We start from the raw sequence: 23638 nt of genomic DNA, 5'->3' as shown, positions 1-23638 counted from the left end.
TCTTAATGAGAAAAAAAATCTTGTCACTAAGACACGTTTTCTTGAACAAAGTATTTTGCTGATGCTTCTTGCAAGACAGGAAATAATTTCTAAACTTGGGTCTTTTTGGTATAAAGAGCCTGTTTATGCCCCTCCCTCTCTGCTGTGAAGATACTAACTCCTTGTTCTGTTGCTTTGCAGCAAAAGTCTGTGGCAAGGAAGAAGTGTGCTGGTTGTAAGATATGTGTGCACGTCACGTGCATGGAGCAGCTGGAAAAGGTGAGCGAGCTTTGCACCAACACCTTTCCTCTGCAGCACCCCCAGCCCCTGCCTCACAGCTTTTTATCTTTTGCCAGATTAACTTTAGGTGTAAACCATCCTTCAGGGAGCCGGCGTCTCGGGCCGTCAAAGAGGTCAGAGGTCACGGAGGTGCTGATGTCTGCCTCATTTCTGAGGTGATCCTGCTCATAAGCATGCTGTTTTTCAGGCTAGCGTGGTGCGACATCACTGGGTCCACCGCAGACGTCAGACGGGGAAGTGTCGGCAGTGCGGGAAGGTGAGCCTCCGAATTCTGCCGTTTCTGTCTGCAATTTTTTTAAATGTAAATTTCCATTTTATTTGTATAGCCCAAAATCACAACAAAAGTCGTCTCAATCGGCTTCATACCGGTAATGGTAAAGTAAACATAAAATCAGAAGGATCATAAATGCATAGAATTCAATAGGAATATTCTAAACTGAACTAACTAAACTAAACTGGGCATCCCTGCCCTTAGACCCTCCTTCGCAGTAAGGAAAAACACCTTAAAAAAAAAAAAAAAACAGATTCAGGAACAAAAGAAGAAACCTACATGTTTAAATAGTCCAGCAGATGGGCTTCATCCAATTTAAGAAAAAAATCTAAACCGATAACAAAAGGTATTACATTTTCAAATGCTGTAAACAAATGTTAGCAATGTGAGAAATCCCTAATATGTTTATTTTACAATAATAAGTTAATAATTTTGAGGCTGTAAAACTCCTCACTACACACTTTATACATTTTCAGACAGACAAACATTTCCACTTTTCTTTGTTTAAACTCTCAAAGTTCAAACCTTTGTGGAAGAATGAGTCTAGTATTATAGAATGAAAAGAAAGATCTGATCGCAATGGAAGACATTTGTAAATTTGGTAAACTGATTGCATCTTTACTGGAGATAAGACAAGAAAGAGGAAGATGATTGACCACGGTCTGCAGCCAATCAGGACGCAGAACAGTGTGCTGTCAAAAAAAAGAACAAAAAACATGCAAAATTGCTCCTACAAAAATCGGCAAAACACAAAGACCGCAAAAGGTGAACCAGGATGTTGCGGGGGGGGGGACGACATTGTACCAAAAATCCAGGATTGTCCCAGAACAATATCCCTGAGAAGTTCATAAGATTTAAAAAAAAAAAGAAAAAAAAAAGAATGATAGCTAAATGAAAACAAGTAAATCACATTCCTCAGCAGAACGTTAAGCTTCTTGGCTTTTTTAATAGAACTGCTTGTGTTCTCCAAGTTTCTGAACTCGCTCATCTCTTTGAAATCTTTATGGTTTGACCCTCCTGCACGTCGAGCTGACGCTGTGAACCTTCTCACCCCACAGGGCTTCCAGCAGAAGTTCTCGTTTCACAGCAAAGAGATTGTGGCCATCAGCTGCTCCTGGTGCAAGCAGGCGGTGAGTGCAGACTTCTCCAACTGTTTTCAGAGAAAACAGGAACTAAAATGGTGAAGAGCAGCGTTAGTTTCTGCAGTTTAAAAAGAATACAGGTCACGTGACCTGTCCTGATCCTTGACGGCATCTCATGGTCGAGAAAGCTGATGCCACAATGATGGAGAAATGAGGTTACAGCTGAATGGTGTCGCTCTCAGAGTTGAGGTAGAACAGGTGATGATCTGCCTGCTTTGTTTTAAAAAAATGAAGGATCTGAGCTGCTTCCCTGGCTTTTAGTTAGACAGCTGGGCTGCTGGCTGACGAAATGCTGAAGAGCTGATTTTAAAATGCATTACTTGCCAGTCATGCCACCCCCGTTTATCTTAGCCTGCCAGATGTTCCACATGAAGATCCTGACAGTGAAGAGGTCGGAGTCGCAGAGAAAAATGATTGAAGACTTCCTGTTTGTGTTTCAGTACCACAACAAAGTGACATGCTTCATGCTGCAGCAGATAGAAGAGTGCTGCTCTCTGGGAGCTCACGCTGCTGTCATCATCCCCCCCACCTGGATCATCAGGGTGCGCAGACCTCAGGTACGTACTCACAAACCCGTCAGTGTCTTTGGGAAACACTCTTCATTCAAACCGATGACGAAAGAAGCAGAGCGAGACCTCCTGCTCGCGTTCTGGAAACCCGGACATCGGTCTGCATAGTCGACACGTCACCGCTGCTGCTGGGAGTCACGGTCAATATCCGGTCAGATGGTTGCAGATTTGGTTCTCTGTTTCTCAACTCGTGTGTCAAACTGCTCTTGGGCAAGGCACTGAACTTCATATTTCGTCTGACGGTTACGGGTTAGCACAAGGATCAGCAACCTGCGGCTCTTTCCTCCCTGTGCTGCGGCTCTTTGTGGTTTTGTAAAATAACTATTATGTTCTAAGACTGTCATTGTGCCTTTAACACCGTCGGGATGTGTGAGTGGGCAGGAGGAATAGAAGCAGCATGAGCACGCAAAGGGGGCGTGTCTGCGGCTGTGAACGCAGACCACTTTTTTATGGGATGTAAAGTTCTTAACAGACAGTACATGTGGAATGAGAGGTGTATAAAAAAACCTCATCATGCAGGACCTCATCCGAGTCGTCTGTTGACCAGCTGTTGTAATTTTGTGAGCAGGTCTGAACCAGGAGCGGGTTTGGGCTTAGCCAAAGTCATTACATGCAGAATAAATTATCTCTGAAACTGCCAGCTGACTCCTAGAAAGTTCTATCAGGTTTCCTCACAGGCCATGCTGTGACTGAATCTTTCCGCAGACCTCTCTGAAGTCCAGCAAAAAGAAGAAACGGACGTCGCTGAAGTGCAACAAGTCGAGCAAGAAAGGAGCAGAAGTGAGACGATGCTCACAGTGAAGGTCCTTGAAACAACTGCAGACGTTGCTGCTCACCTTCTGCCGCCTTTCAGATCCAAGATGGACGATGGAAGCCCTTCCAAGTGAAGCCCCTCCCCTCGCAGCTCATGAAGCCTCTGCTGGTGTTCGTCAACCCAAAGAGTGGTGGAAATCAGGTAGTTTGAGCTCAACATGGCTTTCAGAATATGTTTTTGTTCTTGGGTTTGTTTCTCTCTGAAAATGTAAAGTTTTAGAAGCCGATGGCAGTTAACTCACAGAACCCCCCCCCCCGGATGAAAGGGGAGCTGCTTTACAAATATTCTGAAAAATGATTACGAGTAAACTTCCACATATGAAGCTTCTACAAGTCTCAGGTCCAATGGTTTGACTGTCACCTCTTTCAGGGAGCAAAGATCATCCAGTCCTTCATGTGGTACCTGAACCCCCGGCAGGTGTTTGACCTGACAAAAGGAGGACCCAAAGAGGGGTAAGTCAGAGAGGCAGAGGCATCAACCAGGTGCAGCCAGTCACAGAGGATCATCTGTTTGTGCTAATAAGATGGAGCCAGGACCTTGTGCTCAGTTCACACAAACTGTTATAATTCTTTTTTCCTTCCTGTATGGAACACTCCAACTCACACGAGGAATTTTTTCATAAATGATTTATTTCAATGTAGTTTTAATTAGGGATGTTCCGATCAGATCATTTGCTTGGAACTTGAGCCCGATCATGTAGTCTCACCCCGAATTTACGCTGGTTCATCTGCACGTTGTGTGGGGAGTTTGTGTCATGACTGTCAGTGAGTTTACATTGTCTCCATTGCATCTCTGGACGCTCCCGTTCCCCCCTGGCTCCCAGACGAGTGGTTTATCCTGCCACCCCCGTGTCAGGCAGCTCGTCCTGTAAAATTGTGGAGGGACGGATGTGAGACACAGATGTAACAGAGGCAATGTCGCATCTGTGTAACTTGTCGATTGAGTGTTCTTTTTTTGCAACGCAACAGAGATTCACTGCAGATGGACCAGTGGAAATCAGCCTTCACACTCAAAATCGGATGTTGCATCCAAATCAAGAATGGGCTATAGAGTTACTTTCATTATTTTCATCAGCGATGTTAAGCCCCATTTGATGTCTAGGGGGACCTGGAGCAACTTTACTTTAAAAGTAAAGTTTTAGCCAGTTTAAAATTAACAAAACACCAAAAGATTGTCTCCATACAAAAACACACATTTACAAATTTATAAATACCAAACAACAGTAACTTAAGGTGAAGCAAAAAGGCTTCAGGGTGAACCAAGCCCAAAACAACAAACAAAACCTCACCTAATGGAAATCTAAAATCTTACCTGTGAATGAAAGAAAATAGAATTAAATGACAAAACACTAAACTCCCTAGAATAACATAAACAGGAGTAAACATATGTGAAAGAAAATGGCAGTTCACCCCTACAGCTTCACTTAAACAAAACTACAAACAAAAGAGAACTCAGAGTGGGCCTAAACATAAAACCAAAAAAACTACAAAGCACAGGAAACTACAAAACGGATGGAGAAGAGCACCGACCTGCAGTGGTTGCAGCAAAGCTCCCTTCTTGCCGGCTTAAGGTCCACATGGTGCTTTTTAGGGCTGCTGCCATCAGCTTGTGTCCAATGGAAGCCTCACCCTGTCAAGCACCAAACCTGAAAGTAATCAGACAAACACAGAAACAAAGATCCACAAAAACACAGAGCTCCCACTTTGATACAAAAAGAAAATACCCAACACAGAACAAAAAGAAAAAAACAACACTAAATACGACCACGGCTATAACAGCGCTGTATGTTTAAAGCTTATTATTACTAAACATATCCTAATAGAAGTCTCTCTTCAACATATCATAAAGAGATCAGGACATTTTATTACCATACAGCGCAGCAGAATACAACAGTAGTTTGAGCAGGAGGAGCACAAAAACATGTCTGCCGAGAGGAGATACTTTACTGTTCTTGGGATTACCATTGCCATAACAAATTGCGTTTATTACAATAAACCTCATCATGCATTTTAAAAAACAGAGTTTACTAAATCAGCACTGTCCAGAACGACTTGGCCCATATACTGCACCAAACATTGACATGAACAGGAACAGGCACAAATCAGACATGGTAGAGATGTTGGTTTCATCAAAAATAACATACATTTTATTCTTTAAGCCCAAACTGAACTGTTAAAATTGAGAGTAGAGCACATGACTGGCCTTACTTTATGACACTATTGCAATTTTTATTAGCTTATTTGTTCACATGCCTGCTAGGTAGTTTAAAAAAAATAATTTATGTTTAGATTTACAATATTTCTCCTAGTTGATGCTTAACCAACTCAGAAATAAGTGCATTATTTAGGGGAAAATGAGAAAATAGGGTGAATAAAATAAAAGTAACCTGGATCTGTTTGTTTAGCAATTGTGATTTTTTTTTTTCATGTGTAGCAAAAGTGCAAAAGTATTAGATTGGGACTCTTTATCAGAGACTCAAACAAATGACTTGGACTTGGATCTGATTGGGATATCACTCATTTCAGTACTGAAATATATAATCAGGTTTCGTTGCAGGTTTCTTTACAGATGGTTCTGATTTCAGACTCTGCTTTTGTTTCTGCAGCCTGGAGTTGTACTCCAAAGTGCCCAACCTGAGGATCCTGGCCTGTGGGGGGGACGGCACGGTGAGTCCTGAAGCTTCACTAAACCCGAGGAGGAGGAGGGAACACCTTTTTTTTTTTAAAACAGCAAATTACGTAGATTTAAGCTTGTCCAACGTATTTTTACTTGTAAATTTTACTTTAAAATATATTTTCTATAAACTCTGTCTTGGAGTGAGGAGTTTCTCAACGAGTAATGAAAAAAAGGGAATTCAATGTTATTTTTAGATTTAAGGACAAACATCTCCATATTTTACTCTGTGAAAATATTTTTGAAATTGTTGAAAATATTTTCTGTGAATGAATGAAGCTTTGTTTATATTGCACTTTACGACTATTTTAGGGGTACCAAAGTGCTTTACAATAAAAGGAAGACAGAAGTTTAAAATTTGGCACAATGAAAACCCCCATAAACAGTCAGCAATGAAATAAATTTAAGAAGATAAAATGCCACCGACTATTGAGCATTAAAAGAAAACTAAAGTGGTACGCTTTTAGTCGACATTTAGAGCTGTTGAGGTCAGATATCATGCGTAGCTCTGGAGCAATGTTGTTCCATAACTGAGGGCCGGCGATGGAAAAAGCGCCGTCACCCCAGTGTTTCTGTTGTGACCTGGGCACATTAAGCAAATACTAATTTGCGGACCTTAAAGCTCTAGAATGGCTGCAGACAGTCAAAAGGTTGGGGCAAGAGCATGATGAGCTTTAAAAACAAACAGTAAAGGTTTAAACTGAATTCCAAAATGAACATGGAGCCAGTGAAGTGAACTGAGTGCTGGAGTGATGTGTTCTCGTCTGGATGTTCAAGTTAACAGTTGTGCTGCTGCGTTCTGGACCAACTGGAGGCGGTTCAGTGATCGCTGGGTGAAACTGAAGTACAGTAATCTATGCGAGAGGTAATCATGGATGGCTGTTTCAAGATGACTGCGGCTCAGGGAAGGTTTAGCTTTAGCTAAAAGGCGCAAGATATAAAAGCTCATTTTGACAACATTGTCAGAGAAAACTCCCAGATCTCTAACAGCGGTAGAGTCAGCTGTAGAGGTGGCACCAAAAAAACCCAATTCCCTTTGTTTTTGACTTGTTCAAATGCAGAAAATTCTGGCTCAACCCCTGCTTTACGTCATTAGTCCACTCTGTTCAAATGTTTTGTGACCTATTTTTCCCAAACTGAGCGGTAGATATATCTGCAGATCTTCTGTGTAACCATGAAAGGAGACATCATGCCATGCATTGACAGAGAAAAGAAAAAAAGCTGGACCAAGGATGGTACCATGTGGTACCCCACAGAATAGAGGAACCACGGATGAGGAGGCCACACTAATACTGACTGTAAAACTTCTCCCGGTTAAATAGGTCATAACCCTTGTGCTATCTTAGGCACTTTAACGTTGGGAGTTGGGTCATCTAGACCCAGTAGACAGTGCTCTGAACCTTTTTTCTTCAATGATTTGTGATCTTCGCTGGTGTCCATGGATTACATGAAATCTTTCCACCTTTATCCACCTTTGTCATGGTAGGAATAACACGGGTGGGGTCATCTAAGATAGCACAAGGGTTAAACCAGTCAAGTGCTGTCCCACAAATGCCGGCATGATATTCAAGTCGAGACAGGAGGATTGTAAGGTCCACCGTGTCTAAAGCTGCTGTCAAGCCCAAAAGCACCAGAGCAACAGGGTGTTTTGTGTCTTGCTCTGAATTTTAAGTTCTTCTTTGGATGAAGTGACTCTGTCTTCATCCAAAGAAGGATTTAAACTCAACTTAAAACATCTGTTGTTAAACGACAGTGTAAAGAAAATTTTCATGTGAAATAATCTGTCCTCCTGTTTTCTTTATTAACGTCTAACAACAATTAACCAGATTTAATCCCCATTACAACTGGTTCCTGATCACTCTTCCTCATGTGTTATTCGGTAATCGAGTACATATTTTTTAAAACATTGAAACATCTTATCAGTTCTTCATCATCTGTGAAGATCTAGAACTTACTGGAGCTGATGAGGAGCTGGGAGTCTCACCTATCTGCTGTGTTTGCATCCAGGTGGGTTGGATCCTGTCCGTGCTGGACCAGTTAAATCTCCGGCCTCAGCCGCCTGTGGCCATCCTTCCTCTGGGAACCGGCAATGACTTGGCAAGGACGCTCAACTGGGGAGGGGTGAGTTTTTTCTGGCTAAAAAGGAGCTGCTGATGTCAGCGAAGGGGCTGGAGTCGCTCTGCTTCACCTGACAAAGGTCATTCAGGGGTTATTCACCTCAAGACCCCATTTATGGAGTCCACAATGACAAGGATTCGTAATTGTCACTAAGAACACTTTAAAAACACAATTGAAATTGAGATAAAGATTAAATATTGTTTTATGAATTCCATCCACAAAGCAATTTTTAAAACTAAAAGCAGTTTTCTGAAACTAAAAAGTTTTCTGTTCATTTTTAACATTATGGTTGCCCTTTTAAAATTAGAACAATAGAAAGCACAAAACAAAAAGATGAAGACTGTTTTAATTCTTTAATAGAATGAACCCATTTATTTCTTTTTTTTGGTCGATTTGATATTTTCTTACTTTTGAAAAGGATTAAAAATGATGTTGAATAATAATAAAAGTTGTGATTAAAATAAAATAAATAAAAAGAAGAAACTGAGGTTTCAGCTGAGCTTCAGCTCCATCAGGCTGGTCATGCTGGGCAGCAACACCACATTTTCCTCCCACAGGGATACACGGACGAGCCAATCACAAAGATCCTCTCACATGTGGAGGACGGGAACATCGTCCAACTGGATCGATGGAACTTGGAGGTGGAAGCAAATCCAGAGGCCCGGCCCGAGGAGAAAGAAGAACATCAGACTGATAAGGTGAATTTGGGGCTGGTTGGAGTTCAGCCAGAGATCTGCTGAAGCTCTGCCAGAGTTCATCTAGACCTCGAGTAGACCTGACGCTCTCTCCCATGCTACTTTTTTAGCTACCAATTGACGTCTTCAACAACTACTTCAGCTTGGGCTTCGACGCTCATGTGACTCTGGGCTTCCACGAGTCTCGAGGTGAGTCTGCCTCTGCTGGCAGCAGTGTAGGAGGGCAGAAGGTGGTCCAGGATCAGAGAAACAAAAACAACATTCATCCCCTCGTAAACATTAAGAACCCTGATGCTCTTTTTGTTTCCCTGAAACACTTTGAACTGCAACTAAAAATCCTTTTATCAATGAATATTTTTTACCTTTCTTTAGCAAATGTAGTGCAGTTTTATCTGGTTTGAAACTTTAGATATGACCCAAAATTGCAGATGGTTTTTTCATGCTTCGCTGTGTTTGCAGAAGCAAATCCTGAGAAGTTCAACAGCCGCTTCAAGAATAAGATGTTCTATGCAGGGGTGAGTGTCCCCTCCCGTCTGCTGTCTTCATCCATCCTCCCACAGTGATGTCTCTCACACATGGGCTTTCTTTCAGACGGCCTTCTCCGACTTCCTGAGTGGCAGCTCCAAAGACCTGGCCAAGCATATCAAAGTGGTGGTGAGCTTAGAAGAAGAGGAAAACTCCTCTGACAAAAGCGGACCATTTAAAATGAATTTTCTTAGAAGTGAGGCAGCTTAAAAAAAACTATTAAGCGCTGAAGTACCACCTTTTCTTCAGAGTTCAGACCTGTAGATGGCCTGAAGCTAAGTATCAGAGTTTGTCTCCTCCAGCAGGTGAAAAACTCAAGGAGGAGCTCATCTGGTTCCTCACCTGCTTTCTCTATTTTTACCTGTCACCCACGCCTCCATCTACCTGAGACGCTGAGGGAGATCTGAGTTCCTAAAATGCTCCTGGAAAAAAGGAGGCAACACGATTAGCTGCTGTTTCCTCCACAATTTCTTTCCGATGACAAAAAAAAGCCCAAAAATGTCAGAATCTGCAGCATCATAACGTTTTGACTGCTGTAGTTTGGACTGCGTTGGTCAGTTTTAAATAAAGCCTAGAATCAGAACGAGTGAAAAAGAGCTGCCGCGCCTCTTTATCCTGCTGGATAGTCTCAGATAACAGTGTCAGGGAATAGGAACTGTTAAGACAGTGATTTGGTCACACGAATCACTGTAACGATCCAAACTGAAAATCTGCTGCTAATTTCTGTTTCACTCTTGGTTTGGCCATTTAAATATATGGATTTAAGATTCACGTCAGATGGTCCACAGAAGAAACTTCAGACTTCATTACCAAACGTCATTTTTAAACCCTCCTTTGTTCTGTTTGGAGGAAAAAGACAAACTTCCTCTTTCTCCTATTTCTACACCTCTGCTAGTTGAACTCATTGACTGTATTATAGAACTGGAGTGAGTGAGTGCGACCCATAGAAAATTCCACTCTCTTCAAGGAGGAGTGAGCTTTTTGGAGGTCAACACCTCTACCACTTGAAAGTGGGCAAAGGAGAACCTGTCAGTCAAGCGTTTTGAATGTTGAACATGGGAGCCTACAGGCACCACCTACTTCTATTGAGGCATCTGATTGGTCAGTTTATAACTGGAAGAGCTTGCACAAAAAATATCTCATGAAAAAAAGGTTAGGATTAGCAAGAAACATGTTAAAAAAAAGTATCAGAGCAAGAATGGTTGTTCTGACAAAAAAAATGACAGAGGAACAGCTGTTTGTTTCTCAATAGAAGTGTATGGGATTTTTGGCTGCAAGGGGAGGGTCACTCAGTCCAGTTCTCTTATACAGCCAATGGTTGAAGTACAGTCTGTGTTCCTATGAAAGAAACCGTAACTTTTTTTCTTTTTTCTCAGTGTGATGGCAATGACCTGACAGCCAAAGTGCAGGAGATGAAATTACAGTGCCTCCTATTCCTTAACATTCCCAGGTATGATGAAGTAACCAAACCTAGAAATCTTCCTTGTTGGAAATAAGAAAAAAAGCTTTTAGTCGCTTAAGGTGACAGAATCGTATCACTGACAGTACAGCGGACCCAGTATAACCTGTTTCCACATCTCTGAGAAGGATTTAGCACAATCTTTTCTTCCGCTGTAGGTACTGTGCTGGCACCACACCGTGGGGCCACCCCAGTGAACATCAGGACTTTGAGCCACAGCGTCACGACGACGGCTGCATCGAGGTCATCGGCTTCACCATGACGTCTCTGGTGAGCTTCTGCAGTTGTTCTGGTTCCAGATAAGTGATAGTGTAAAGTTTGCACATCAGAACAAATGAAAGCCTGATTCTATAGGATCCAGGTCTATACCTGTCTCATTGCAATCACCACAGTACCGTTCTCCAGGTACTGTCAGACCCATAAACCATTGTACGACTCAGAGAACAGCTATGATTGCTGAGTACATATGGCTGTTTTACGCTTGAACACCGAAGCTGGTGCAGGCGACAGTGAAAAACAACAAACGCTCTTTGAACTGGTGCAACTCTTTGAATTACGGTAATTCAAAGAACGTCAACACTGGAGCTAAAACTCAGGTGTTAAAGGGTTAACTGACTCTGATCGGTCATGGTAAACGAGTTTAATCACCAAAATGCCTCTACTTGCATTAAACGAGTCTATAAACATGAACAACGTTTCCGCGCAACAAAGACTTCTTCTGCATTTGACTGGGAAAAAATAAACTGCATCCACAGCTTTCTGCTGTAAATGTGTTTTTAGAAGTGAAAAGTTCCCTCACACCTTTAGAGGATCTTTAAGGTCATGGTGTTACTCCTAAGCAATATGGCAAAAACACTTGCTGAGTCAACCACACTCACTGCTGCCCCCTGTGGCCATGTGGGGTTCATTACAGTCATTTTATTTAAATCCTGTTCCATATTAAAGCTTTAAAGCTAAATTGTTTCAGCTAATGAGAAGTCATAAGTATCTCATATGTATTACAGGCCACGCTACAAGTGGGTGGTCACGGTGAGCGCCTCCATCAGTGTAAGGAGGTGACACTCACCACCTTCAAGTCCATCCCCATGCAGGTGGATGGTGAGCCCTGCAAGCTGGCCCCATCCATCATCCGCATTAGCCTGAGGAACCAGGCCAACATGGTCCAGAAGGCCAAGAGGAGGATCTCCATGCCCCATCTCAACGAGTAAGATTCACATGGCTCACATGATTGCTGTATCTGTGTGAGGCTGCTCAGGTAATTGTGGGGTGTGCCTCAGGGCTCTGTTCTCTATTTAACTGGGTTAAACTTAGTGAGAAGAACTCTGTGACTGTGTTACCACAGGGGGTACAAAAAAATGTTGGACTGTTCCTGTTCGTTGTGTTGAAGTTGCAACAAATCCGCCATGAAGCTTTTCAAAATAAAAGCAGTGTTGTCCTTCAAAAATATTAAGCATTTTGAGTAGGCTTTTAATTTTCTAGCAGTTGCAACCAAAAGAGCTGAGGGCTTCAAACTCTTGAGTTTGTGTTTTGTGCTTGATCTGTATGTGTGCGTGTGTGTGTTTCCTCTGTAGGTTAGTGTGTAAATGCAAGTGTGTTTGTGTGCAGTCAGCAGCCTGTTCCTGAGAAGCTGCAGATCAGGGTGAATCGGATCAGCCTGGCAGCGTACGAGGCTCTCCATTACGACATGGACCAACTGAAGGAGGCCTGTGAGTTTTCCTGTTTTTGGATCTTTTAAGTTTCTTTGCTTCGGGCGTTCATGGACTCACTTTGACTCTGATCTTGGGCTCTGAAACCACTGAAACATGAAAGAACTTAGATTGGACTATTATTCTCTGGAGTGGCCTATAGTTAAGGTCATAAGCAGATGTGGAGCTAATTTTAGTCCCTCTAGCTTGGAAGTCTTTGGAGTTTTCCCTCATACAGCGGAGAAGTGACTTGTCTGCACTTTTTAGTAAGAAAGTTCAGGAACTTTGCTGTTGAAGCTTTTATTACAAGAATTTATTAAATCAGATCTCAAATGTGCAGATCTCCATCTCTCTAAAACGGATTTTCCCTTCATCCATCATGAAGCAGCAGTTCTTAACTCTGAAGGGTTTTGTGTTTGTGCAGCGGCGCTGCTCGGAGTGATCACCGTCCCCGGAGACAGCGACTTGGAGACGTGCCGCCTGCACATCGAACGCCTGCAGAGCAACCTGGAGCAGGTAAGCGCGTCAGCACAGCCATGGGGGGTGTCAGAGGTGCAACACCCAAACTTCTTTTCCTGGTCTCAACCTTTTACTCCAGTCTCCGTAAGTTATGAGCTGCAGCTGCTGTCACCCAAAAAAGGCTAATTTGACAACCAACAGTTTTTTGCCAACAAGCTTCTTTGTATAAGTCGACAAAAATGAGTAGAATCGCAGTCAAAAGTTGCAGACGTACTTTTAAAGTCACGCAGTTCCACTAAAAAGAGGAAAGATTGAAAGAGACGTCCTCTTGATGAAACTGAACATCTTTATTCTTTACATTCATGGACTGGTGACGGATAAATAACTCTAGTAATGATAACTGTAAAAATTAAATGAAAGTGAAGCTTAATAGGGGTGGAATTTGCTTCCTCCCACTCCTTTTCAGGCAAAAACTCTTTTGACAAACTATATTTAATGTATTAAATGTGTTATGTATTGTATGTACAAATATGTCTATTCATGAATAAGAGGGATTATGATGGAGTAATTAACAGATGTATGTGGATGCGTATATATGGATGTATATATTTATTTCTTTGCTTAAATTTTTTTATTTTTTTCAGTCAAATAATTAATTTCTAAAGTTTGATCAATCTTTGTAAAGATATATATATATATATATATGTATATATATATATATATATATATATATATATATATATATATATATATATATATATATATATATATATATATATATCTTGTTTTTTCTTCTTTGGCACCTTTTGTTTATGAATGCTTGGATTAAACCAATGAAAAAAAATACAATGAAAAATAATAATATTTCTTAGTAAGTACTAAATTTAGCAAGTCCAACAGCTGTACTTGTGTGTGTTCTGTGTATTTTTTACCTCAAATTTTTTCTGTTGGTTATAGTTTGTCCAGATATTTACTTAAAAAAAAGCCCATATGTGATATTATAATTCTATGGTGCTCATTGAGGACTGTAAAATACTAAATGTAACTGAATGTTTTTTGTAGGGTATAAGTGAGGATGTGGCCAGGTGTGACAACGATCAAGAGGAAGAGGAAGAGAAAAGCAAACAAGAGCGGACTCCATGTCAAACTCTAAAGGTGATGTTTTCATGTGAATGGGTTTTTAAATATGATATATAAGACTGTTAGAGTATCCAAAAACTCAGATATTCCCAATCTGTTCCAGAAAAAAACGAATATTTGTGTAATCCACGATCGCCGATTAGCAATCTTTTATAAGGTAGAGCTATAGTTAAAAAAAAAAGAAGAGTTATGTTTATGTTTTGTTTACCGCTGAAGTTGACAGAAAAATCTCTAAAATGTTGTGTTTTTATCTGATAAGTTTTGTTGATTCTGACCTCTTGTTCTAAATAAAAGTATAAATGACTGTAATTAAATGCATATTATTTCAATGTTCATTCGTCCAGTATAAAAGCATGCATATATTAACCACTCAAACATAAAAAATAGTAAGAATTGTAGTTTGATCTGTGAATCGTTGATTCTGATTCATGAATTGAAGGATCGATCTACCACCATAATAATCTGCATGAGATGTCAATGAGAAATTAGATTTTTTATCTTTTTTTAAGGATAAGCTATTTATTTTTAAGTTCAGAATGAATAAGTTGATCCCACTTGTGTATCTGTGAAGCCAAAGCTGGTATGAAGCCTTCTGGACCAGAACCACCTGAGACCAGTTCCTAAGCACCAGGATTTAAAATCTGCTTTCTTGTTGTTTGTGTTCCTGCAGGCCGAAGACGACGTGAAGGAGGAGAGCCCATCTTCTCAGAAACTCTCCTCAAAGTGGTGTTTTCTGGACTGTAAGTCTAAAAACTGCAAACCTCAGTCCAGAATCCAGATCATCCTCAGACCCTAACTGGTCTCTGCTTCCAGGTACAACCGCGGATCGCTTCTACAGGATCGACCGCGCTCAGGTAAGACGATGAGCTTGCTGTTTTTTCCACCAAGCTGGTTTTACCGAGGTGTCCATGAAACAGGCCGCCACTTTTTCCATCATGGAAGAAAACCACTGAAGTTGTAACACGGCAGCGTGAATCCAGGTCCAGGAGACAGATGGAGCTTTGATCAAGTGAACATGTGATTTAGGAAATTCTCACATATTTGCATCCAGAACCTTCTAATTTAAAAAAAAAAACGTACAATTAGAAAAGATGAGCTGAAGTGGACCAAACCAGAACACACAAGACAGAAGACACCATGAGTGAGATTCCAGAGCACAGACGGCACTAACGGGAAACGACACACAACATTCAAGAACACTGGACTTTCAAAATAAAATGAGATCTTAATATCAAAAAATGCAAAACATAATAATTTAGCTGCTTTCAATTTTTAACCAAAAAAAATCAAAGAAACTTTATTTAATGTCTCCAAAATAAAAATAAATAAATAAAACATTAACTGCATTAAAAGACCCACTGATGAAAATTGTGTTTTCTGTGTTTTCAACATGTTCTTGTGCCATTTTTCTGATGATGGAGGACATATATGAAGAAAATTAGGTTTAAAAAAAGGAATAATTGAAAGATCAATGGAAATGTGTTTACAATAGATCAGAAGATGATCAGAGCAGGTCTTTAAAAGATGCTCGTCAAAGGAAACAGCAGCCTCGTCTGATAAACTGTTAAATTCATGTCCTCCTGAAAGATTTGTCATAACAGATTATTTAAACTTTGTTTTCACAAAGTTCATCTTCAGGTTTATGTCTATGATGCTTCCATGATGCAGCAGAACATCGAACATTTGTTTTCTCTAAAACTCCTGTAGTATCTTTTTCAGAATCAGAATTACTTTATTGATCCCACACGTGGGAAATGTGTTTGTTACCTTAGCAAATGACAGCAATTTAAACATAACAGAGAAAAAAAAGAATAATATAAAAACAGAAAAAATGTAAACAATAAGGTGGTATAATTTCAAAAGCCATTTACAGACAGTGCAGGTAAAAAGATGTGCAACAAAAAAAATTGTATATTTTCTTTTTTTTGTGTAGATTTGATATCTCACCAAAACTCAGACGTTTGACTTTGAGCCCAAAAGTTCTGGTAAAGGTTTTGTCGGATCAGACTGAAGCAGGAGGTGCTTCTCTTTCAGGAACACCTGAACTACGTGACTGAGATCTCTCTGGAAGAACTCTACATCCTGGACCCCGAGCTGGTCGTCAAGGAGACAGTGGGGACTTCCCCCAGTATGCCGGACCTGGTGGACTCAGAGGAGCCGCAGGAACAGTTTGCCTTCCCGTCCTCCCCTCCCTCCCCCACCTCTGCCAGCAGGTGAGTTGACCAGATCAGCTGTTCACAGGAACTCGAGACGTTTCGGGATTCCCTCCACATGTGAACTCAGGAATTTGTGTTGCGATCTCCTGCATTCTTGAACCTTGTGGAGTCGGGTCAAACAAGCTCCCGTTTCCATAGAGATGCCCATCTCCTCTGCTAGATCCACCTTCCAGTGTTTCTGCCTCACCTGTTATTTCCCCACTGAAAACAAAGTGGCAGAAAGGCTAATTTTTTCCCCCCAGAAAAAAAAATCCCTCCAATCAAACACATGGGCTCTTTTATCCCTGTTCAGCTGAGTCTCAGAAACCTTGGTGTGACGTTTGACAATTCCATGTCTCGGGAAGAATGATTTAAAAAAAATCTGGAAATGTGGCAAATTTAAAAATCGTTTTGTCTAGACCTGACTTGAAGATGATTATTTCCTCTTTTTAGACTACAGTTTTAAACTAAAGCTCTAAAAAAAGATCTGCAACTCATCCAAAACTCTGCGGCGAGGCTTTTAAACAAGATCCTAGAACTCCTCTACTCTAATTTTACTTCTAGTTTTTACACCCTTGCATGGGTAAGCCCCTGCATGCATTCTTGACCTTTTAACCCCTAACTCTTCGTCTCATCTTTTGAAGTCTGCAAAACCTTCTAACTATTCCTAAAACTTGTGATAACACCAAAGGAAATCAGACCCCTTAGTTGCCCCTCGTTTTTGGAACACCTTTGTCATCATGTCACATGACTCCATTAAGAGTTTTTATTCAGAAGAGCTTTTTGTTGATTTTAACTTGTTTTTTTATTTTGACTAAATGTTTATTCTAGTTTGTCCTATGTAAGAGATGATTGTTCTTATTTCCTGTTTCTGTATTCTGTGGGATTGTATGCTCTCTTTTACTTTTGTAAAGCACTTGGTGGTTTTATTTCTTAATGTCTTTCTGTCTGTCAGGATGGTTGAATGTCGGAGAAGAAGAGTTTCCAGCGATAGTGAAATGTCCAGCGTTTTGACTCCCCTCTGCAGGTAACCTCTGACTTCTACTCAAGTGTTTGCATGAGTTTGTTGTCGTGGTGCTTTTCCACTCAACCATCTAGTCACCGCTGCACAAACCAATCAAACGTCACTGGCTGTCATTGGTCCACAGGGTAACAGCATTTGCAGATGCTCTGATCTTCCTGCAGATGTCATTACTGGTCTGTTCCACCAGTTACAGCAAATGAGCGCATGTCGCCACCTAGTGTTGTGCTGGTTTATCACAGACAGATGCAAACACCAAATCAGTCAGTTATTGATCACCGCCTTCTGGTTTACTGTGATTATAGGTCTTTTCATTGATCTTTGTTCTGTAAATTTTGCTGGTGTCATGAGTTTTTTTTTACCTGATTACTGGATCAGAACCAAGTGACACTTTTATCAGAACCTGGTGTAAAGGGTGACCTTTGTGTTTATATGTCTGTATTGCGCTGATTGACGTCTGTCCATGTGATCTGAAGGAGAGGAGCAAAGATTATCAATGTTCACCGCTCCAACACCACTCTGGCTGCTTTCAGTCCCATCATTAGGTAGGAATCCATTGTGAGTGCTGCTCCTGCTGTCTTTGTGCTTTGCATCATTGCTTCATTTTCGCTTCTGCATGTTCCAAATCATGGCCTTCAAATCAGCCACATGTTATTTTAAGGACCATATTTGAACCTTGAAATGAGTTTCTTTGTTCTTCATGCTGTTTTCTCACCTTTCTTTTCATCCGTGACAGATCTACCGCAGCTACCTCTCAGAATGCAAAAGAAGGTAAACCAGCTCCTCCACAAAACACAAACCTCAAAACGCTTTCTGTTCCAAGAAGTTTAGCGTTCAGCTCCAGTTTGACCACCATAGACAAGCTTTCTAAGCTTTGACTTGAGGGGTTTCCTTTGCTGCCACTCAGAATCTAGAACATCCTAAAATATTCCAATGAAGCTTCACATCAGCTTTTCTGTCCTGCTTAGTTTCCTCAGATGAAGAGCTGATCAGCTGCATTAGGGACAAGAACCTGAGCAAGGTGGGTGTGGACTGAGCTTTGGTAATGTTGACCAAACAGTAGCAAACTCAACCCCCACCGATGATTCAAATGAACCACTGATGACTCCATTTTTCAGGGCATGACTGCTCTCTCACTGTCCTTTTGCGTCGTTCTGCAGCTGAAGGAGCTCCACCAGCAGGGGGCAGACCTCCTGCTGCAGGACCCAGATGGCTGCACATTGCTGCACTATGCTGTGAAGGCCGGTGACAAGGACATCGTCAAGTACCTCATCGATAACGGTGAGAGCAGACTGAGGTTCGAAGGGGAAAAAAATCTAAATCTAGATCTATGTGGGAGAGGGCGGCAATTACAGCCATCCAGGGAGATCATTTTTAATCCTGGCGAAACCCACAAGGTCAAATCGTTTTTTCAAATGTTTTTACTTATTTTATACTTTTGAATTTAAATTTTTTGTCTGCAATTATTTGCTGAAAAATGAACAAGTAAAATCAAAAGGAGGTCAAATTAAAGGACCTATAACACGCAAAATCAATTTTTGAGCTTTTGTGTGTATTATAATGTTGATTTGATTAAAAAAATTGCTCCTTTATGCGGCAAAGGTAAAATATAATCACATACATGGATATTGTTCACTAGAAAAGCCTTAAGAATAGCATGGTATACACCCTAACTTTAAAACACCTTGAAGACAGTTGTTCTTGGGTTCTCTAGGGTTAAAGCGTCTGTTACTGAACACAACATCAAATTTACTGTCTAGAAATTTAAAAAAAAAAAAACACATCTGTGTGAGTTTAAAACATCCACTTGTCCTTCATCTGCTCAACCACGGTTGCTGGAGCCTATCCCAGCTACTGTTGAGCGAAGATAGGTACACCCTTGCCAGGTTGCAGGGCAAGTTTATAAGAAATTGTTTTTAACATAATTTTTTTTCAAATGAATAACAAAAATGAGCTAAAAATTTGTGTTATAGTATCACTCCAATCATGTTATAAAAATCAGTAGTCTTTTAGTCATGATTATGCCGTTTTTAGGCAAAATCAAAGTAACTGTGTCATTTTTAAGACATAGTTCCTGCAGAGCGGCAGGAGTTCATTAGATATTCACCTCTGAGGTATGGACAGTACTGTTGGCGTGGAGGGAGCCTGCCTACATTACACCTCATCCGTTTGTTTACACTCTCTCCCACTAGCTTACAGCCTCTCACACACGCCCAACCTGACATAACCAGTAAAACAAAAATGGCGAGCAACATCTGTGCCATCCAGCCGTACAGTTTTGAGCCAGATGCCGGATCAGACGAGGAAAACAATGACGTACATAAATCTGTTTGTGTACCAGTGGAAGCATCACAGTGGAGCAGCAAAACAAGAAAAAAAGTTTGAATTTTAAAAGCTTGCTTTAAATTTCTTAGATAATATAAACATCCTCACTGCTATTAGAGAAGATGCACAAAGAAATCGACAGTTTGGTAAATCCCAACCCCCATCATCTCTGAGCTGTGTTTTCATGTGTTAAACACTTGGGGGTGTCGTTTCTGTTTTTTGTAGAGCTGCAACCTTTGTATGGGTTGTTGTAGGAGGCAGCAGCTCTGTGATGTGTGTGTTTGTGTGTTTCAGTGCCCACGTCCCACCTGGACACCGCAGACAGCGAGACGTGAGTCCCCGTTGGTCAGATTTTCTCTGAATGCAGGTGAACTATTAGCTCAGACGCTCCTCTGTCATGTTTCAGAGGAGCCACCGTTCTTCATAAAGCTGCTGCCAGCTGCCAGAGGAGCATCTGCCACTTCCTGGTGGAGGCGGGGGCTTCGCTCATGAAGACCGACCTGCAGGTAAACAAGCGCCACAGGTGAAAGTTTGGGCTTCCCTTCAGCCAGAATAAAGACTGCTGAGGAGCAGACAGGTGCAGCTCACGGAGCTGGAAGAAGATTGAAGGATCCTAACTGGTTTTTCTATAAGTTGTTTCACTCTGAATGTGTGGCATCTGCAGACGGATTCTTGTGTTTTAAACCGTCACTCCAGAGCTCCTTTCACACCGCCCTCGGCAACCGCTTCCAATGACGCAGTGAAACTTACCAAACTCAGAGCGTGCACTGTAAAAAGAGGTAGCATCGTCATCATCTGCCGTCTTATCTCTTTCGGGGTCACGGGGCCACCGGAGCCCATCCCGGTCACTTGTGGGCGAAGGCAGGGGGCACACTGGACAGCCCGTCCGTCTGTCCTAGCGCTGCAATCACACACCCATTCACAACTTAGAGTTGCCAATTGACCTATGAAGCATGTTTTTAGACGGTGGGAGGAAGATGGAGACCCCGGAGAGAACCCACGCATGCACGGGCAGAACATGCAAACTCCACACAGAAAGGTCCCCCATTGGGGTTCTGTTTACGGTCCCCCACCGGGGGCCTTCTTGCTGTGAGGCAAGAGTGCTAACCACTGCTCCACTGTGCACCCCCCAAAAAGAGGTAGCCTAAAACTAAAATATGATCACAAATCCTAAGAAAAATCACTAGGAAGTAGTACAATGATGTACTGATGTCTGTGCAGCAAGTCATTTTTACTTGAAGGGCCTATATCATGCAAAATCAACTTTTTCAGCTTGTAAGTGTATTGTAATGTTCATTCCTCACTATAAACAACCCCAAAGCGGTATTTTGATCCATTTTTTATTCTTTTTTTATTTTGGTGTTTATTATTTGTAGTATTCTGTAACCATCTTGGTGGTTGTGGGTTTTTGTTGTAGGTTTGTGAAGCTGTGTTTTGTCCTTGTGTAACTGAACAGCAGCATGAGTGAAGGATGATCATTTTGTGCGGATTGTTAGCAACAACTTTCCGCTGCTTCCAGCAGTCTTGTTGTGCGTCGTTGTGTGTTGTTGTAACAGCCAGCAGTCGGATCTGCACTTTAAATGAACGTGAACCCGTATGTGACCCACTTCTCTAAAGTGATTAATGTTGTGTGTCAGTGGGAAGCGGGGCGCCGCGGGGTCCCCTGGCCCTCGCTCCGACACACACAAAGAGCGTGGCTCGTCGTCGCCATGGTGAAGCAGCGCTTACAGGAAGCAGCCAGTAATCTGAGCTTTTCTTCTCCTCGAAGGAAAAGACTCCATGTGTTCGTCAGGGCTGGTGCAGAGCGGAGGCACAGAGCACAGATCCACACAGGAGGCTTCAGTTCTCACACTCGCCCGGCGTGCACGTGCTCGTGCACGTGCTGGTGTTTGTTCAGCATCTTTCAGGACTTTCAGCTCAAACTCAACTTGAGAAAAAAAGAAAACTGAATGAACAACAGCTCTGGAACCAGAAACAGCTGCAGCTTCCTGGAGTTCAGAAGGTGGAGGTTCCAGCCCCTCCCAGAGAGGAAGCTCTAAGCTTCATGAGATCAAGACTTGTGTTTTCTCCTTAGTAGGTTAAAGTCTGACGCTTCTGCAGGAACTTGTCTGCTTGAGCTTCTTTTTTGAGCCAAGCTACATTGTTCCTTGACGAAAATCAGAGGCATACAGACACCCAAAAATGTAAAAAAAAAAAAGTGAACCTCTGTAATAATGATGTACCAGTCCCTACTGGATTTCTAAGTGTTACTGGTTTTGCTACAGTTGTGGCACAAAAAGCTTAAAGTTGCGGCTGTTTTTCTTAAAAGTTGTGATAAAACTTAGTTTTCAATTCTACTAAAGGCTGCAAGGGGATGTAAACATATTAAAGCAGTTTATTAAAACACAGTTTTATATATCCTCACTAAATAAATAATAGAAAACCCAAATAAAAACAATAATTTCTATTGGAAAAGCGTTTCCAGTGGTCTTTTTAATTATGATGATGCCATTTTGAGCCAAAATAAAGAAAACTTGTCGTTTTCTAGGACATAGTTTTCACTAGGACACCCCCCCCCCCCATATTGCCGAGAGCTCTCTGTCTACATGCTGCACCGCTAGCTTTAGCCTCCAACCTAAAGATGCGACAAAAATGGCTATCAACATTGGAGCTTTTATACAGTTTAAAGCCAGATCCCAGCTCAGATGAAGGAAACAAAGACGTTCATGGATCTGTGTGTCTGCAAGTGGATGCATCAGAACGGAGCGGAGCCGGGAGCCTGTGGCACGCCCGTAGTATTTTCTACGCCACAAATATTATCTTTTTCAAGTGGGTTTCTTTGTCTGCCCCTGGTTCTGAATAAAGAAATACTCTGGACCTAATTTTCTTAATAAAAGTCCTCCATCATCAGGAAAATGCCACAAGAACATGTTAAAAACACAATTTTCATCAGAGATTTAAAGGCCACATTTTGTGTTTCAGGGTGAAACTGCCAAAGACCACGCCGCCAAGTCGAACGACCAGGATCTGGCTGCTTACCTGGAGAGCCGGCAACATTACCAGATGATCCAGAGAGAGGACCAGGAGACGGCGGTCTGAACCGGCAGCTGGTCCGTCCGACCCCCCCCCCGACCTGTACCAGTTCTGTCTTTTATTCGTTCATTCCACACAGAACAAGGAGAAAGGGGCAGATTCCCTCAAAGACTCCCCTGTTAGCGCTGCTGTGGGACTCTGGAAGCTCCAGAAGCAGTTGGTAGTTTTTAGTAGTGTGTCTGCTTCACAGAGCGGCGTCGTTCTGGATGCAGCTGCTTTGGAGCGGCCCGGAAAAGCTTCTGCGTTCGAACTGAAAGGCCTCGGGACACTAAAACTGTTTTAAACTAGTTTTTATTTCCAGACCACAGATGCTCAGGTCGCCTGTGTCGGGGCGAGGCAGCGAAGAGCAGCAGCTGCTGGTGGAGCGGTGAAGCCTTGGCGCATCTGTCCGAGCTGCAAATGCGCCTTCTGTGGAGCTTCTGTGACCTCTGATGTGTTTGTGTTTTGCTCAGAGACGAGTGTTGCATATTTAACATAAGCAGTGATGAGTTAAGGTATTTATGATCAGTGCGTAGAGTTAATTGCGCTGCTTCTGGGCAGACGTTTAGAAGAGTCCCTCGGCTGTGCGGGACGCTTTCGTTGTGGCCTGTAAATATCTGCGACTCCATGTTTGAACGTTCGGAGAGGTTCTGCCAAAGCGCGACAAGCGTGCACGACGAGCAGTGAGCTTCTGCAGCGCTGGGATGAGATGATCCTCACTGCTTTGTTTACTTGTTGCAGCTGTTTGGTTTCACCTTTTCTGAATAACCTGCAATAAAGCGCCGCGGCAGCAGCAGCTGTCTGAGCAAAGCTGATCCTCCCGTGTGAACTTTGTGTCTCCAGGAGTAATCACACATGCACTCTTCTTCCTCCACATCATCGCTTTCTGATTTCTTTTTTTAACATCAGTTTGAATCTCCACCAATAATTTAGGATTATTTGATCTTTCTATTACAAACCCATGAGGCTTGGACGTCCTGAACGTCACGGCGGACTGCTGTCATGATCCAGAGGAACTTGGCAGAGTTCAGATCCTCTTCCTCGCTCAGAGTGCAGCTCTTCTTCAGAGTGGATTTCCTTAGTTTTCATGGAGGAGTTGATGGTCAAACTGTTTTGAGCACAAAGGAGGTGCTGTCACCATCTGGACAGACTGGACTCTGGTCATGATGAGAGACTAGATTCAGCAGAAGAAACTAGTGAAACCATTTAACAATAAA

General features: G+C 42.0%; 1 protein-coding gene and 1 long non-coding RNA gene across 9 annotated transcripts in view; one reads left to right on the top strand and one right to left on the bottom strand.

Annotated features, from left to right (window-relative positions):
• Window positions 1-23236, top strand: part of dgkzb (diacylglycerol kinase, zeta b) — a 62356-nt gene extending 39120 nt beyond the window's left edge. For 6 of the 8 annotated variants that reach the window (XM_078948962.1, XM_078948963.1, XM_023956008.2 and 3 more), the window contains 31 exons: window positions 181-258; window positions 336-392; window positions 467-535; window positions 1609-1680; window positions 2133-2249; window positions 2967-3041; window positions 3115-3216; window positions 3445-3527; window positions 5681-5741; window positions 7756-7869; window positions 8424-8564; window positions 8672-8750; window positions 9021-9076; window positions 9153-9215; window positions 10463-10536; window positions 10704-10815; window positions 11550-11749; window positions 12151-12251; window positions 12655-12746; window positions 13752-13844; window positions 14500-14569; window positions 14643-14683; window positions 15864-16042; window positions 16980-17051; window positions 17522-17590; window positions 17782-17816; window positions 18014-18066; window positions 18206-18326; window positions 19665-19701; window positions 19777-19876; window positions 22332-23236. In XM_078948962.1, coding sequence (XP_078805088.1) covers window positions 181-258; window positions 336-392; window positions 467-535; window positions 1609-1680; window positions 2133-2249; window positions 2967-3041; window positions 3115-3216; window positions 3445-3527; window positions 5681-5741; window positions 7756-7869; window positions 8424-8564; window positions 8672-8750; window positions 9021-9076; window positions 9153-9215; window positions 10463-10536; window positions 10704-10815; window positions 11550-11749; window positions 12151-12251; window positions 12655-12746; window positions 13752-13844; window positions 14500-14569; window positions 14643-14683; window positions 15864-16042; window positions 16980-17051; window positions 17522-17590; window positions 17782-17816; window positions 18014-18066; window positions 18206-18326; window positions 19665-19701; window positions 19777-19876; window positions 22332-22448 — 2733 coding nt within the window. In that variant the 3' untranslated portion in view covers window positions 22449-23236. The remainder of the gene's footprint in view (window positions 1-180; window positions 259-335; window positions 393-466; window positions 536-1608; window positions 1681-2132; window positions 2250-2966; window positions 3042-3114; window positions 3217-3444; window positions 3528-5680; window positions 5742-7755; window positions 7870-8423; window positions 8565-8671; window positions 8751-9020; window positions 9077-9152; window positions 9216-10462; window positions 10537-10703; window positions 10816-11549; window positions 11750-12150; window positions 12252-12654; window positions 12747-13751; window positions 13845-14499; window positions 14570-14642; window positions 14684-15863; window positions 16043-16979; window positions 17052-17521; window positions 17591-17781; window positions 17817-18013; window positions 18067-18205; window positions 18327-19664; window positions 19702-19776; window positions 19877-22331) is intronic. The other 2 variants (XM_078948961.1, XM_023956007.2) reach the window with 1 other exon arrangement.
• LOC110015262 (uncharacterized) lies at window positions 3138-4712 on the bottom strand. Its single transcript, XR_002290433.3, has 4 exons — window positions 4605-4712; window positions 3850-3940; window positions 3436-3501; window positions 3138-3274 (listed from the first exon to the last, which is right to left on the bottom strand). It is a non-coding gene; the product is annotated as an uncharacterized LOC110015262 (long non-coding RNA).
• Window positions 23237-23638: the final 402 nt, after the last annotated feature.

Source organism: Oryzias latipes, chromosome 6 (genome assembly GCF_053564925.1).
Source record: "Oryzias latipes strain Hd-rR chromosome 6, Olatipes_Hd-rR_3.1".
NCBI classification, from domain to species: Eukaryota; Metazoa; Chordata; class Actinopteri; order Beloniformes; family Adrianichthyidae; genus Oryzias; species Oryzias latipes.
This window is presented reverse-complemented; position numbering and strand designations above follow the sequence as displayed.